Source organism: Tamandua tetradactyla, chromosome 12, assembly GCF_023851605.1.
Source record: "Tamandua tetradactyla isolate mTamTet1 chromosome 12, mTamTet1.pri, whole genome shotgun sequence".
Taxonomy (NCBI): domain Eukaryota; kingdom Metazoa; phylum Chordata; class Mammalia; order Pilosa; family Myrmecophagidae; genus Tamandua; species Tamandua tetradactyla.
Genome location: NC_135338.1, coordinates 16,252,720 through 16,269,336, shown reverse-complemented (window position 1 = coordinate 16,269,336; position 16,617 = coordinate 16,252,720). Strand labels below are relative to the sequence as shown.

Sequence of the window (16,617 nt, the reverse complement as noted above, 5' to 3'; positions counted from 1 at the left end):
TGCTGTTGTCTTGTTTATGATCAGAAGATGTAATGTTTCATTTGAGATTGGGTTCTGAAGTCAGCTTGAAATTCTAGCTCTCTGGTGTAATCTTGAACAAATTACTTAACATCTGATTTTTAGTTTCCTCATCTCTAAAATAGTGATTATGAGGTTTAATAAAAAAATACATGCAAAGCACTTAAATGGTAACTGCTTTTATCACTTCGGGATGACTTTTGAACAAATTGTTGTTACAGAGTGATGGACTTCCTGCTTTGGTAACTTTAAAGAAGGGTTTAGTTGCACTGGCAAGGCAGTGGGTGAAGTTCATTGTCGTGACGCTGCCTTTAAAGGAGTGAGCCTCGCATAGACCCACTCAGCCTCTGAAACCACAGGCAGCCATGAACCACGGACATGAAGATGGGCTTGGGCTGGACAGTGGGGGCGGCCTTCAAAGCAACACCAGTGCTGACAGTGCAGAATTTGAGTTTGATGCAGGTGATTTCGTAACCCTGTCTTGATTTTTTCACCCCTCACAATTAGGGTCTTTTCTTCCTCCTCACAATTAGTGTATATTTTTGTTTAGATATGTGTAGCTTCTATTAATAATGCTCATACACCCCTTGAAAAGATATTTAGAACCTTTGATTTTCTGTATATTTATAAGCTTTTTATTAGTAAAGTTATTAATAAATAAATGTTTTAGTTAGAATATTGAATTATACACTTTGTAACATGGTACGTGTGATCTTTAGGCACTGGGAAATGATTCCGGGTCCCTGGCATGGCAGGCGAGAACTCTGCCACTGCGCCACCATGGCCCTCCCCTGTGATCATTTTAATAATTAGATTCTCATGAAGGACTGTTTAAAGGACTGTTTCACTACATAAGTGTTAAAATTTTAAGATAATGCCCTTTGACCCAACATTTCCATGTCCGAGAATCTGTTCTGTAGAAATATTCATAAATGTTTGAAGGCATGTGTTCTAGTTTGCTAGCTGCCGGAATGCCACACACCAGAGACGGATTGGCTTTTAATAAAAGGGGATTTATTTTGTTGGTTCTTCAGAGGAAAGGCAGCTAACTTTCCACTGAGGTTCTTTCTTACGTGGAAGGCACAGGATGGTCTCTGCTGGTCTTCTCTCCAGGCCCCTGGGTTCCAACAACTTTCCCCGTGGTGACTTCTTTCTGCATCTCGAAAGGCCTGGGCTGAGCTGCAAGTGCTGAGATGAGGAATGCTGAGCTGCTTAGGCTGTACTACATTGCGCTCTCTCATTTAAGCACCAGCCAATTAAGTCAAACATCACTCATTGCAGCAGACACGCCTCCTAGCCGGCTGCAGATGTAATTAGCCACAGATGAGGTTCACATACCATTGACTTATGTCCGCAGCAACAAAACTAGGTATGCTCACCTGGCCAAGCTGACAACTGAATCTAACTACCACAGCATAGGTTCAAGAATATTCTTTGCAACGCTATTCATAGGAAAATAATGGAAACATCCTAACTGACTAACCGTTAGAGAACTGGTTAATAAATTAGTGTACACCAATACTGAGGTATACTATGAAGCCTTTAAAAAGATGAAATTGATCTATAATGTGGAATGATCACCAAAGTACTTTGATTAAGGCAAAAACAAAGTATAGAATGTGTGCTTTAAGAAGGACAAAGTATGTGTGCTTAGATAATCATAGATAATTTACGGAAGGATAGACAATTAAGTGGACCAAAAGACTGGAGCACAGGGAGACTTAATTTCCATTGAATAGCCTTTTGTGTCTTTTAAATTTTTGTTCTGTGTAAGTATTGCTCTTTTAATTAAAATATTCAGTGGTAGTTTGATATACATTTTTTCAAGTTTGGGCAGTGTGGTTTATTCTGTTTCCGCAGTCTAGTTTAATGGCTGAGGCACTAAAATCTTCAGTCTTTAGTCTGTTTCAGCTATTTTCCTGATTGACAGTCTTTCAAAAACTTTCTGATCATATTTATTTGTTTTGCTATTAATGCTGTTTTCTTTCTGAAAGTTTTTTAACATTCTTTTGTTTATGGGTTTTAAGAGTCCTCCAAAGAAGTGGAATTTCATCTTTGTTTCAGATCTCTGCTGCTGCTTCTTTTTTTTTTGGCGTGAACAGGCTCTGGGTATTGAACCCAGGTCTCCAGCATGGCAGGCAAGAATTCTGCTATTGAGCCCCATTGCACTGCCCCAGATCTCAGCTTTTTAAGGACTTAACTGTTTCATCTTTTTTGTGCTGTGCTTTAAAATTAGCAGAAATTCTAATCTTACAGAAGACAGAATAGGTAGAGATTAAACAATTCAGTAATTTTTTCTTTTTTCTCTTTCCTTGAAGAATTATTGGAAATTCTATTTGGCATTTTACAATTCTCCAGAGAGTCAAATCTAAACACAGTGGTTTACTAACTGGGTACTAGGAAGTAAAAAATTTAGAAATTTTGACTAGTGTAAGTCAGGCAGTTGGGTTAAAAATCTGACTTTTTCTTACTAGGTATGTAAGTGATCTTTCCTCTTCTGCAAAATGCAAATAACCTCCCCCATTTATAATTTGTTAAGGATTAAATAAGACAATAAATGAAGCATGATTAGTCGGTGTTTGATATTTAGTAAGTGTTCTTTACCCTCTTATGTTGTCATCCCTTCTTCCCTTTCCCCACCTAAGGGAGGATGTCTGAGAAGGTATGAAGGAAGGCACAGGATTTCCATAGAAGGCTGAGAAATCAGAGCTTTTGCAGCAATGTGAGCCTTTGCCCCTATATTCCTTTCTCTTATCAGAGAGCCTTTGATTTCCTCTCAGGTAGTTCTCTCTGCTGACCCTCAATAAGAAACTGTGGGGGAGGTTGCTGAAGGCAGACAGCTTTCTTCTCTATAGTTTAACCAGAACCTAACTTCTGGAGGAATAAGTCATTTTATAGATAATTTTAAGTGTGTATATTTTTCAGTAAATCTTTGAGGAAATATTTTTTTGTAAGGGGGATTGAGTCTAGGTGTCACTTTGCTAGCTCAGTAAATATGCAGGGATGAAGAAACATTTCCAATACTTTTTTTCCTTGTTGTCCCCAGGGATGATCTTGAGGCCCTTCATATATATTCTCACCCATACCTTTCTGAAGTGCTGATGCTCCTGCCTCCTGTTCCTTAGGTGTCAACCAGTGTTTTATTTTCTGTCTTCTGTTTGGTGTACCATGCTATGGTCTGTGTATCTTGCAGCTGGACACCCTCTTCATATTTAGAAGAGAGTTAAAGAGTCATGGTTAAAATCATCGACTGCTTCAATATAATAATATAATAAAAGCTGTCCTTTATGTTGTGTTACTATGGGGTTATAAAACATTTTCACATACACTTGAGATTTACCACAATCCTGGTAGATTGGTGTTGATATTAATGTGAAAAATAGGTAGCAGTAATGGAAGCATCAGCAGCATTTGTAGTATTAGCAGTGTTTTTATATGCGTGAGAATGAGCCCTGTGCCTTTCCTTCCCAGGGCATTCACCCGTATCATTCTCTGAGCTATACCAGTGGGGACACTGCCACGGATTCCCCAGTGCACACTGGGCGTGCTGCGATGCCGGTCAAGGAGAGTCCCAGGAAGGAGAGCCTGCTCAGCTACCTGACCGGGAGCTTCCTAAGTTTGCACAACCTCCTGGAAGGGACTCCTCAGAGAAGCACTGCCGCTGTGAAAAGCAGCTCCCTAATGAGAACAGGTACATCGTCTAGATTTGACAATGATAAATTTATTTTTAGGGGGAATTACAAGAAGAAAGACACTATTTAAGCTTATTTAGACTTAATATACTTTGGTTGCAAAGCTGATCTTTCATATAATAGCCCTTGTGTTTGAGAAAATTTAAAAACTTGTTCTCTTAAGTTCTTGGTATTTTCATGTTTTTAGTTTATATTTTTAAATGACAGCGTTGACATTGGTATCAGCCTAGGTGTGGTGTGGTATGCTGTCTAGAGCAGCCAATATAGATTTTCCACCATTATAATGAAAATAATTAATGCCTTTAATATCCCATTGCCAACACCATGCAGTGAGATTTCAGAGACGTCTGCAAAGATGGATATTTTAACCTTTAAAAAAAATTGTTGTGTAAATCACACTCTCTGTTCTTTCACACGTAACACCGTACTCAAATTTTATCTCAGGAAACACAGTGGCCACGGATATGTTCTCAGAACATCCCTTGCTATCTGAACCATCATCCTCAGTTTCTATAATTGGATGTCAAATGCTGTGGGTAATAGAGGAAGTATGGTACAAGAATCTCCTGTTACAAAATCAGGACACAATAGTCTTCCAACAGGTATGAAGTCATCATATTATTTTGCTTAACCGAATAAAAGGTACTTGTAAAATTCAGGCAAAATCCTACTTTTCAGAGGATGGTTAAACTTTCAAATGTTTAATTACTGTTTACTTGAAACTGTCCCATTTCTGAAATGCTTTTGATAATTTTGCAACCAAGAGAGTAGTAAGCACTCACTGTTCCTGTGGAAAAGCAAATATGTCAAATATGAAGTATGTAATTGAAAGAGTTTAAAGCTTTCATTTAATGTGGTTGGTTTAATTTTCAAGTTAAGCAAAGATAAATGAAGAAATACAGAGAGTAATTACAACATTACGTACCTGTAATACAGAAAATATTTTCAGATTATCCAGATTCTTCTAAAACATAATAACTAGCGTTCTTATCCCCTTTATAGGTACTTAAGAAATATTTTATTAAATCTAGGTAGATATTAAAAGAAATAAACTAAGATCCCTGCCCTCAAGGAGGGAGGTAAATGAATGCCATTTATTAATTTTAAAAAATGTGTGTGAGTAGAAAGAAGACTGGTAGAGCATTGACCAAAGTAGTAATAGTCATTATTTCCAGAATTATCAGTGAACCCACCCTTCCATTTCTATTCTTTCTTTTTTCCTATTTTTTTTAATTTTTAATTTTGCAAAGTTTACATATGTATTCATTATTTTCTTATAATACATATTTAAAGGAATACGTAAAGTAAACATTGATGCTAGTTACTGAAAAGAGCTAATCTATATAAAACTATTTAGAATAGTAGTAAATTTTTTTTGGATTAGAAAATATGGAAGTTTTAAGTGGTTGTTATATGACTGCTTACTCAGTTCTTTCTCCTGCTGGTTTGTGGAGTGCCTCTGAATCTGGAACTGATGCTAATACTAAATTGCATGCTGTTTCTTAGCATTGGCCCTTTGTTGAGAACCGTAGAAAGATGATGCTTTTGCCAGCTCTTGGTACCTTTCTGGTAGTAGTCTCACTAATGCAATGTATAAATTGTACGTCGTTTGAATTTGAGGGCCAGAAAAGAGCATTTCCTCTCTATCGTAGGTCCTTTGCCTAGGAGTAAAAGGAGGAAAGGATTTCGGAGGAAAGCAGTAGTCCCTTCATTTTTGTCCTGTCTCAGGAGGGCATGTTTAGGAAGAATATGTGCTTCTGTGACGTGCATGGCTTTTGCCTTACTAGAGCTGTTTTATGTAGCCCTGCTACTGTCTGCTATTCTGTTCTTCAGTGCAGAGCTGATGGGGCCACAAATGCTTTTCAGAGACCTTTTGGGTATTAAGTTCTCCATTCGGTCTGATTAATTCTCAGGTAGTTGTGTGAGGATGACGGATGTTTTTTGAAAATTTATTTTAATTTCATTTTTCATCAATAGATCATATCTTTAAAGTAATCTAAAAGTGCTAATTATTTTCTTTTCAATTTAAGTGGTCTAATAACAGTGCTATAATACAGGCTTCATAAATGTATTTAGCTGTGCCCTTTATGTTGTTTCTCTTTACTAATAATTTGCATTTTGTTCTCAAAAATTTATTTTGTTAGGTGTTGTACCCAATCTTCCTACAATACCGTCAGCTTCAGATTTCAACACCGTCTTGTCTAGTGACCAGAACACTTTGGATGGGATATACTCTCAGCACAGCACTAGTCAGGGTGATGTGGCAGGCATAGAAGAAGCGAACCAGGGGTTTGGTTTCCTGCTGTCCAGCTCACTGATGCGCAGGTGAGCTAGCCTCATTTTCTCTGGTTATAGTAGTGTCTCATTAGGTAGGACTCAGCAACAGACTGGCAGTATGGACCCTGGAATTCTAGTGAAGGTTCCTACTCTCTGTCTGTCTGCCTAAAGTCTTCATACAATAAAGGAGAAGCCTTTAAAAAGTGCATGGGTTAATTATACATGTAAATTAGCATTTTTAAATATTACATATAGTATTTAAAATAATGTGTGTGTTAATTGTAAATGCAAATTATATATCTGTAGATGCTTACTAAACCAGAAGAGTGGTATATAGTTCTTTGTCAAATACAATAACATTTTTGTTATTTGGAGTTAGAGATTGGCTAAGTAACATGACTAGACAGATAAATCCAAACATGTCATGTAGTTTTTAATGCTCTGTTAAGACCTTACCAAGTGAGCAGTGGGGGGGCTTGAAGACTTTAGAGCAGAGGAATAAATAAAGTGGTTAGAACTATATGTATAAAAATATCATATGGGTAGAAATATGTTGAATGGATTGAAGTAGAGAAACTAGAGGTGGAAAGAAGAGATGAGCTGTTGAAATGGTTCACATTGTGCTGTGACTCTGATCAGATAAAAAATAAATACTGATGAGAGCTTACTTGTTTGATTAAATGTGGAGAGTAAAGGTGGAAGTCCTTTGGAATTTATTTTTCAGTGTGAGTGACCAGAAGGTAAGTGGGAGAGTGGGACCCACCAGAGTGGGACATGGCTAATGAGAGGTTTTATTCGTACATGAGGGAAGAGGCTTTAGCATATTTACATACTTACTAGGAATTAGGAACATCACATTCAGTAAAACAGGAAAAGAAACTGATGAAGCAAGATTCTTAGACAGATGAGAAGTAGTAGAATTTGAGTCAATTATAAAGAAAGATGCTTTAAACAGGAAACATACTTTTCCTTTGAGAATTTTTGGGTGGAAATAAGGACAGTTCACAACTGTTGAGGTAAGTTTGCAAACTGGTAGCTTTAATGTTCTCTCTTACAGTAGTTGGCAGTTTATGTTAAGAAATGTGTCAGGTACTTTTCAGTTTCCCTGAGATTCATTTCTCCAATACATTGGAGTAATTTTTAGAAGTACCTCCATATTTTTTTAAAAGCTAGGGTGGGGAAAAAATTGCTTTTTTATGTTTCTACCTATATAATAATAAGTTTATTGTATTTTTTAGAATTTTAATACACTTTTTTAGAGATAACTACATTATTTCATATGTATGAAATCCACCAAGAATATGACTATTAAGTAATAAAATAAAAAAAATTGTATTAGGTGATTTAGACATGTGTAAGTAATTGAAGTGAATGGAAAGAGAGATGACCCCATACCCTCAGAAGGGTTGCCGGACAGTGCCGAGTGTCTGGGGAAGCGTTCAGGTTACTCCTGGTGCTCCAGTGAGTGCAATTATGGCATTTCATCACACAGTCCATCCTTAGCAGACAGTGCCGAGTGTCTGGGAAAGCGTTCAGGTTACTCCTGGTGCTCCAGTGAGTGCAATTACGGCGTTTCATCACACAGTCCATCCTTAGCAGACAGTGCCGAGTGTCTGGGGAAGCATTCAGGTTACTCCTGGTGCTCCAGTGAGTGCGATTACGATGTTTCATCACACAGTCAGTCCTTAGCAGCTGAGTTATAGGAATATATGAGAATTGATCCAAAGCAGATGCAGCAAGAAAAATGAGGTAAAGAAGTATGATACAGAGCTAGGAAGTTGCTGAAATGCAGTTAAACCAAGAGTTTAGCAGACAAGGGAGTCATGTGACTTTGGAACTGAAGTATTGATTGGGTTGTCTGTGTGGCCCATGAAGTCATTCAGGATGTTACATTTCAATGGAAAATAAAAAGTCAGGGAAGTCAAAGTCCCAGAGGCATGAATAGATGACAGAAATGAAGAAAGGTGGAGGAGGTTTGAACCTTGAAGGAGGAGAAAGAGTTTTCCAGTGATAGAAATAGCAGATCCAAGAAAGAGTAAGTTAAATCCAAGAAAAAGTATGCCAAGCAAGTATACAATGGAGTGGAAACTTCTTCCTACAGTTCTAGCCTGGAATAAAATTGTTTGCATTATCTCATTCTAGGCTGTCAGACCCACACAAATATAGCATTTTTGCCAAGCATGGAAAAATAAGATGACCTAGAGACAATTAAAATTTTGGACTTTGTTCTCATTTTCCAGTACTATTTGTATAATGAGATCCAAATCCTCAATTTTAATTGTCTCTAGGTCAAGTTAGATAGGATTATTTTAAGCTTCAGAAGAAGATCATAAAGAGAAGATGCATAGTGAAAGAATAAGAAGGGAGGCGAGGAGAACACTGGTAACACCTGTAGTTAGGATGTGTGAAAGGAAAAGGAACCATGCAGCAGAAAATGAGTAGTCAGAGCAATAGTACTGATCTAGTATTAAACAAATATTTGCTTCTTGTTGGGTTAGCTCTGACAACTGAGGAATTCCATTAACTAGAGATTTAACCAAAGTGATGTGATTTCATATGAATGTATGATACTAAAAATGAAAGGAAATTTTGTCAGAAAACAAATGTTAAACTACACAAACAAAGTGATACTATTAGAAGTAGGTCAGTATTTGATCTGAAACTGAAATTTTTTGTAGTGCATAATCTAATTCAACCTATCTGTATAGCTCATTTAAACAATTGAAACACAGGAAGCACAGAATAAGAAAGAGGTCCTTTAATCCTTTTTAGATTATTGTAATGCCTGGAAACATCCTAGAGTATATTAAGCAGATAATCAAAAAGTATTGGCAAAGTCCCCTGAGGGAGGGGAGAAAGAATATGGAACCATTAAATCTTACCATCAGGGAATCCTCTGATACTGTGTCAAACTGTAGGAATACCCAAATCACAAGGCTTACTCTTGTGAAGCTTCTGTAGGTAGCATAGAAGCTTAGACTACCTATAGGCATGCCTAAGAGTTACTTCTGGAGGACCTCTGTTGTTGCTCAAAGGTGGCCTCAGTCTCTCTAAGCTCAACTCTGCAAGTAAAATCATTGCCCTCCCCCCTACGTGGGACATGACATCCAGGGGTGAAAGTCTCCCTGGCGACGTGGAAGATGATTCCCAGGGTTGAATCCAGACCTGGCACTGCGGGATCAACAATTACATCCTGACCAAAAGGGGGGGGGGAAAGTGTAATTAATAAAGTATCAGTGGCAAAGAGAATTCAAATAGTCAAGAGGCTACTCTGGAGGTTGTTCTTACTCAAGGTTCAGGTAGACCTTGCTACCTATCATAACCTCCCAACCCCCAATCAGAACATTCTAACCAATCCTAAAGAACACCTAGGGCAATATAAGATTCCACAAGGGTTTTAGGCACTAGAGTAGCTTTCCAGAGATCTGTAACCTCCAGATGGGCCCCTGGTCCAGATAAGTCCTAAAATCTAGCCCAGCCTCTCCAGAACATCAGATAGTTCCATTTCCTACCCCATATTAGTGAGAAACCCTTCCAATGTCAAAAACTTAGAATTGCCGTAACCCAAACAAACCCAAAGAAAGGTATGGAAAGATCAAAGATGATGGTGGAATTATACATAGAAGACATGACTTAACAAATGAAAGAATGCTGAATCATTAAATTGGTATCTCTTTTAGTCTCCAGTATTTTAGAGCAGGTAGAAGTAAAAACCTAAAATTGTGAAATGATAACCCATGTCAAAGTCTGAAATATGTTCTACAACTAATTGTGGTGCTGTGCTTTGAAATTTATAGCTTTTTTTTGTATATATGTTATTCACAAAAAAAAAAGGAGAAAAAGTCAATTGTTATGATAAAAAGTATTTAAGCCCTCTAGCCTCCTATATTCTGGAGCAGCTAGAAGGAAAAATATGAGAGGATCATATGGTAGCCCATAACAAACCCTGGGATTTGTCCTATAACCATTTGAAGAGTGCTTTGAAAACTATTGCTTTTTTATTTCTTTGCTTTGTATATATTTTATACTATACAATAAAAAAAGTTTAAAGAAAAGTAGGTCGGATATTCATAATATAACATTGCACTTTTTTATATTAAAATAGGAAGCTGGGACTTCCGGAGAAGATGGCGGCTTAGTAAGACGCGCGGATCTTAGTTTCTTCTCCAGGACAGATACTAGGGGAGTAGAAACGATACAGAACAGCTCCCAAAGCCACAACAGAGAAAAAAAAGACAGCGTACCCCATCCTGGAACGGCTGGCTGGCTGAGAGAAGCCGCTCGGGTGAGATTGCCGAGGCGCGCGGGCTTTACCGGGCGGGGCGGCAAGCGGCCGGAGTCACTCCCTTCCCCCTTCCTGGGCCGGCTGGGAGAATTGGAGAGGCGGTCCCCTGAAACCACGGCGGCTGGCGCCCACACCACGCGCGGCCCCCCGGACCAACTGAGAGAATTGGATTGGAAATCCCCAGGCCGCGGAGAACGGTGACGGGTGGGGGAGGCCCTTTCCAAACCCGTGACTCCCCGGGAACGTGCACTCTCCCGGGCGGGCCGCTGCCGCTGGCGCCCTCCCGCCACGCTTGTCGCCCAGGGCCGACTAGGAAATTCGGACGGGCGCTTTCCCGGGCTGCGGCGGCCAGCAACCCTCCCTGCGTTCGGACCCCGGGTGGGCTCGCACTCTTCCAAGCCGCTTCGGCTAGCGAACCTCCCGGACGGCGAGAGTTTTCCAAAGTTAAAGGTCCCACAGCACCTTTTACTGGTGGGACCCGCAGACAAACGTGTGCCACGAGCGCCACCTACTGGGCAGGATAAGAAAAACAGAACCCAGAGATTTCACAGAAAAATCTTCCAAACTTTTGGATCCAATACCCAGGGAAATTTGTCTAAATGCGCAGACGCCAACAGAAGATAACAGATCACGCTCAAATAATTGAAAACATGGCCCAGTCAAAGGAACAAACCAATAGTTCAAATGAGATACAGGAGCTGAGACAACTAATGCTGAATATACGAACAGAAATGGAAAACCTCTTCAAAAATGAAATCGATAAATTGAGGGAGGACATGAAGAAGACATGGGCTGATCAAAAAGAAGAAATAGAAAAACTGAAAAAACAAATCACAGAACTTATGGAAGTGAAGGATAAAGTAGAAAAGATGGAAAAAACAATGGATACCTACAATGATAGATTTAAAGAGACAGAAGATAGAATTAGTGATTTGGAGGATGGAACATCTGAATTCCAAAAAGAAACAGAAACTATCTGGAAAAGAATGGAAAAATTCGAACAGGGTATCAGGGAACTCAAGGACAATATGAAGTGCACAAATATACATGTTGTGGGTGTCCCAGAAGGAGAAGAGAAGGGAAAAGGAGGAGAAAAACTAATGGAAGAAATTTTCACTGAAAATTTCCCAACTCTTATGAAAGACCTAAAATTACAGATCCAAGAAGTGCAGCGCACCCAAAGAGATTAGACCCAAATAGGTGTTCTCCAAGACACTTATTAGTTAGAATGTCAGAGGTCAAAGAGAAAGAGAGGATTTTGAAAGCAGCGAGAGAGAAGCAATCCATCACATACAAGGGAAACCCAATAAGACTATGTGTAGATTTCTCAGCAGAAACCATGGAAGCTAGAAGACAGTGGGATGATATATTTAAGTTACTAAAAGAGAAAAACTGCCAACCAAGACTCCTATATCCAGCAAAATTGTCCTTCAAAAATGAGGGAGAAATTAAAACATTCTCAGACAAAAAGTCACTGAGAGAATTTGTGACCAAGAGATCAGCTCTGCAAGAAATACTAAAGGGAGCAATAGAGTCAGATACAAAAAGACAGAAGAGAGAGGTATGGAGAAGAGTGTAGAAAGAAGGAAAGTCAGATATGATATATATAATACAAAAGGCAATATGGTAGAGGAAAATATTATCCAAACAGTAATAACTCTAAATGTTAATGGACTGAATTCCCCAATCAAAAGACATAGAATGGCAGAATGGATTAAAAAACAGGATCCTTCTATATGCTGTCTACAGGAAACACACCTTAGACCCAAAGATAAACATAGGTTGAAAGTGAAAGGTTGGGAAAAGATATTTCATGCAAATAACAACCAGAAAATAGCAGGAGTGGCTATACTAACATCCAACAAGTTAGACTTCAAATGTAAAACAGTTAAAAGAGACAAAGAAGGACACTATCTACTAATAAAAGGAACAATTAAACAAGAAGACATAACAATCATAAATATTTATGCACCGAACCAGAATGCCCCAAAATACATGAGGAATACACTGCAAACACTGAAAAGGGAAATAGACACATATACCATAATAGTTGGAGACTTCAATTCACCACTCTCATCAATGGACAGAACATCTAGACAGAGGATCAATAAAGAAATAGAGAATCTGAATATTACTATAAATGAGCTAGACTTAACAGACATTTATAGGACATTACATCCCACAATAGCAGGATACAACTTTTTTTCAAGTGCTCATGGATCATTCTCAAAGATAGACCATATGCTGGGTCACAAAGCAAGTCTTAACAAATTTAAAAAGATTGAAATCATACACAGCACTTTCTCGGATCATAAAGGAATGAAGTTGGAAATCAATAATAGGCGGAGTGCCAGAAAATTCACAAATACATGGAGGCTCAACAACACTCTCTTAAACAACAAGTGGGTCAAAGAAGAAATTGCAAGAGAAATTAGTAAATACCTCGAGGCGAATGAAAATGAAAACACAACATATCAAAACTTATGGGATGCAGCAAAGGCAGTGCTAAGAGGGAAATTTATTGCCCTAAATGCCTTTATCAGAAAAGAAGAAAAGGCAAAAATGCAGGAATTAACTGCCCACTTGGAAGAACTGGAGAAAGAACAGCAAACTAATTCCAAAGCAAGCAAAAGGAAAGAAATAACAAAGATCAGAGCAGAAATAAATGAAATTGAAAACATGAAAACAATAGAGAAAATCAATAAGACCAGAAGTTGGTTCTATGAGAAAATCAATAAGATTGATGGGCCCTTAGCAAGATTGACAAAAAAAAGAAGAAGAGAGAGGATGCAAATAAATAAGATCAGAAATGGAAGAGGAGACATAACTACTGACCTCACAGAAATAAAGGAGGTAATAACAGGATACTATGAACAACTTTACGCTAATAAATACAACAATTTAGATGAAATGGACGGGTTCCTGGAAAGACATGAACAACCAACTTTGACTCAAGAAGACATAGATGATCTCAACAAACCAATCACAAGTAAAGAGATTGAATTAGTCATTCAAAAGCTCCCTAAAAAGAAAAATCCAGGACCAGACGGCTTCACATGTGAATTCTATCAAACATTCCAGAAAGAATTAGTACCAACTCTCCTCAAACTCTTCAAAATAATTGAAGTGGCTTCATTCTATGAAGCCAACATCACCCTCATACCAAAACCAGGCAAAGATATTACAAAAAAAGAAAACTACAGACCAATCTCTCTAATGAATATAGATGCAAAAATCCTCAATAAAATTCTAGCAAATCGTATCCAACAACACATTAAAAGAATTATACATCATGACCAAGTAGGATTCATCCCAGGTATGCAAGGATGGTTCAACATAAGAAAATCAATTAATGTAATACACCACATCAACAAATCAAAGCAGAAAAATCACATGATCATCTCAATTGATGCAGAGAAGGCATTTGACAAGATTCAACATCCTTTCCTGTTGAAAACACTTCAAAAGATAGGAATACAAGGGAATTTCCTTAAAATGATAGAGGGAATATATGAAAAACCCACAGCTAATATCATCCTCAATGGGGAAAAATTGAAAACTTTCCCCCTAAGATCAGGAACAAGACAAGGATGTCCACTATCACCACTATTATTCAACATTGTGTTGGAGGTTCTAGCCAGAGCAATTAGACAAGAAAAAGAAGTACAAGGCATCAAAATTGGAAAGGAAGAAGTAAAACTATCACTGTTTGCAGACGATATGATACTATACGTCGAAAACCCGGAAGAATCCACAACAAAACTACTAGAGCTAATAAATGAGTACAGCAAAGTAGCAGGTTACAAGATCAACATTCAAAAATCTGTAGCTTTTCTATACACTAGTAATGAACAAGCTGAGGGGGAAATCAAGAAACGAATCCCATTTACAATCGCAACTAAAAGAATAAAATACCTAGGAATAAATTTAACCAAAGAGACAAAAACCTATATAAAGAAAACTACAAAAAACTGCTAAAAGAAATCACAGAAGACCTAAATAGATGGAAGGGCATACCGTGTTCATGGATTGGAAGACTAAATATAGTTAAGATGTCAATCCTACCTAAACTGATCTACAGATTCAATGCAATACCAATCAAAATCCCAACAACTTATTTTTCAGAAATAGAAAAACCAATAAGCAAATTTATCTGGAAGGGCAGGTTGCCCCGAATTGCTAAAGCATCTTGAGGGAAAAAAAACGAAGCTGGAGGTCTCGCGCTGCCTGACTTTAAGGCATATTATGAAGCCACAGTGGTCAAAACAGCATGGTATTGGCATAAAGATAGATATATCGACCAATGGAATCGAATAGAGTGCTCAGATATAGACCCTCTCATCTATGGACATTTGATCTTTGATAAGGCAGTCAAGCCAACTCACCTGGGACAGAACAGTCTCTTCAATAAATGGTGCCTAGAGAACTGGATATCCATATGTAAAAGAATGAAAGAAGACCCGCATCTCACACCTTATACAAAAGTTAACTCAAAATGGATCAAAGATCTAAACATTAGGTCTAAGACCATAAAACAGTTAGAGGAAAATGTAGGGAGATATCTTATGAATCTTACAACTGGAGGTGGTTTTATGGACCTTAAACCTAAAGCAAGAGCACTGAAGAAAGAAATAAATAAATGGGAGCTCCTCAAAATTAAACACTTTTGTGCATCAAAGAACTTCATCAAGAAAGTAGAAAGACAGCCTACGCAATGGGAGATAATATTTGGAAATGACATATCAGATAAAGGTCTAGTATCCAGAATATATAAAGAGATTGTTCAACTCAACAACAAAAAGACAGCCAACCCAATTACAAAATGGGAAAAAGACTTGAACAGACACCTACCAGAAGAGAAAATACAGATGGCCAAGAGGCACATGAAGAGATGCTCAATGTCCCTGGCCATTAGAGAAATGCAAATCAAAACCACAATGAGATATCATCTCACACCCACCAGAATGGCCATTATCAACAAAACAGAAAATGACAAGTGCTGGAGAGGAGAGGATGCGGAGAAAGAGGCACACTTATCCACTGTTGGTGGGAATGTCAAATGGTGCAACCACTGTGGAAGGCAGTTTGGCGGTTCCTCAAAAAGCTGAATATAGAATTGCCATACGACCCAGAAATACCATTGCTAGGTATCTACTCAAAGGATAAGGGCAAAGGCACAAACGGACATTTGTACACCAATGTTTATAGCGGCGTTATTTACAATTGCAAAGAGATGGAAACAGCCAAAATGTCCATCAACAGAAGAATGGCTAAACAAACTGTGGTATATACATACGATGGAATATTATGCAGCTTTAAGACAAGATAAACTTATGAAGCATGTAATAACATGGATGGACCTAGAGAATATTATGCTGAGTGAGTCCAGCCAAAAACTAAAGGACAAATAAGTATGGTCCCACTGATGTGAATGGACATTCGAGAATAAACTTGAAATATGTCATTGGTAACAGAGTCCAGCAGGAGTTAGAAACAGGGTAAGATAATGGATAATTGGAGCGGAAGGGATACAGACTGTGCAACAGGACTAGATACAAAAACTCAAAAATGGACAGCACAATAACACCTAATTGTAAAGTAATCATGTTAAAACACTGAATGAAGCTGCATCTGAGCTATAGGGTTTTTTTTGTTTGTTTTTTACTATTATTACTACTTTTATTTCTTTTCTCTATATTAACATTTTATATCTTTTTCTGTTGTGTTGCTAGTTCCTCTAAACCGTTGCAAATGTACTAAGAAACAATGATCATGCATCTATGTGATGATGTTAAGAATTACTGAGTGCCTATGTAGAACGGTATGATTTCTAAATATTGTGTTAATTTCTTTTTTTTTTCTTTCTTTCCGTTAATTAAAAAAAAAAAAAGTTACCACCCATAGTTGGGTGGGTCACATCTCCATGGAAACAATAAAAAAGATCCCACCCAGCAATATTGAATGAAGATTAAAGGACATAGCTTTTCTGGGATACCTAATAGCTTCAAACCAGCACACATGGGAACAGATGAGCAGACACTTTATCAAACAATAATAAGCACCTGAAAAGATGCTCAACATTATTAGTCATTAGGGAAATGCAATTAAAACTCTGGTGAGGTACCATTATGTACCTATTAGAATGACTAAAATTAAAAAGATTAGTGGGGACATAGAGGAACTGGAACTTTCATATTTTTGATGGGAATGTAAAATCAAACAATTGCTTGGCAATTGCTTAAATAACATACACCTGCCATATTACTCAGACTTTGTACTTGGAGGAATTTATAAGAGAACATCTGTCCATAGAAAGACTTGTATGTGAATGTTCTTAGCAGCTTT

General features: G+C 37.9%; 2 protein-coding genes across 10 annotated transcripts in view; both read left to right on the top strand.

Moving 5' to 3' along the window:
* The window catches only part of LOC143651332 (bridge-like lipid transfer protein family member 1), a 65,073-nt gene extending 57,383 nt beyond the window's left edge, over window positions 1–7,690 (top strand). Inside the window, 7 exon segments of the mRNA XM_077122286.1 lie at window positions 378–488; window positions 3,490–3,709; window positions 4,155–4,211; window positions 4,214–4,312; window positions 5,855–6,003; window positions 6,006–6,035; window positions 7,367–7,690. Coding sequence (XP_076978401.1) covers window positions 378–488; window positions 3,490–3,709; window positions 4,155–4,211; window positions 4,214–4,312; window positions 5,855–6,003; window positions 6,006–6,035; window positions 7,367–7,690 — 990 coding nt within the window.
* A 2,403-nt stretch (window positions 7,691–10,093) lies between these two features.
* LOC143651831 (ral GTPase-activating protein subunit beta-like) overlaps window positions 10,094–16,617 on the top strand; it is a 29,848-nt gene continuing 23,324 nt past the window's right edge. For 7 of the 9 annotated variants that reach the window (XR_013160258.1, XR_013160257.1, XR_013160260.1 and 4 more), the window contains exon 1: window positions 10,094–10,272. The gene's annotated coding sequence lies outside the window, so the exon portion shown is untranslated. Of the gene's footprint in view, window positions 10,273–14,828; window positions 15,771–15,955; window positions 16,094–16,617 lie in introns of those variants that run through there. The other 2 variants (XR_013160261.1, XM_077122653.1) reach the window with 2 other exon arrangements.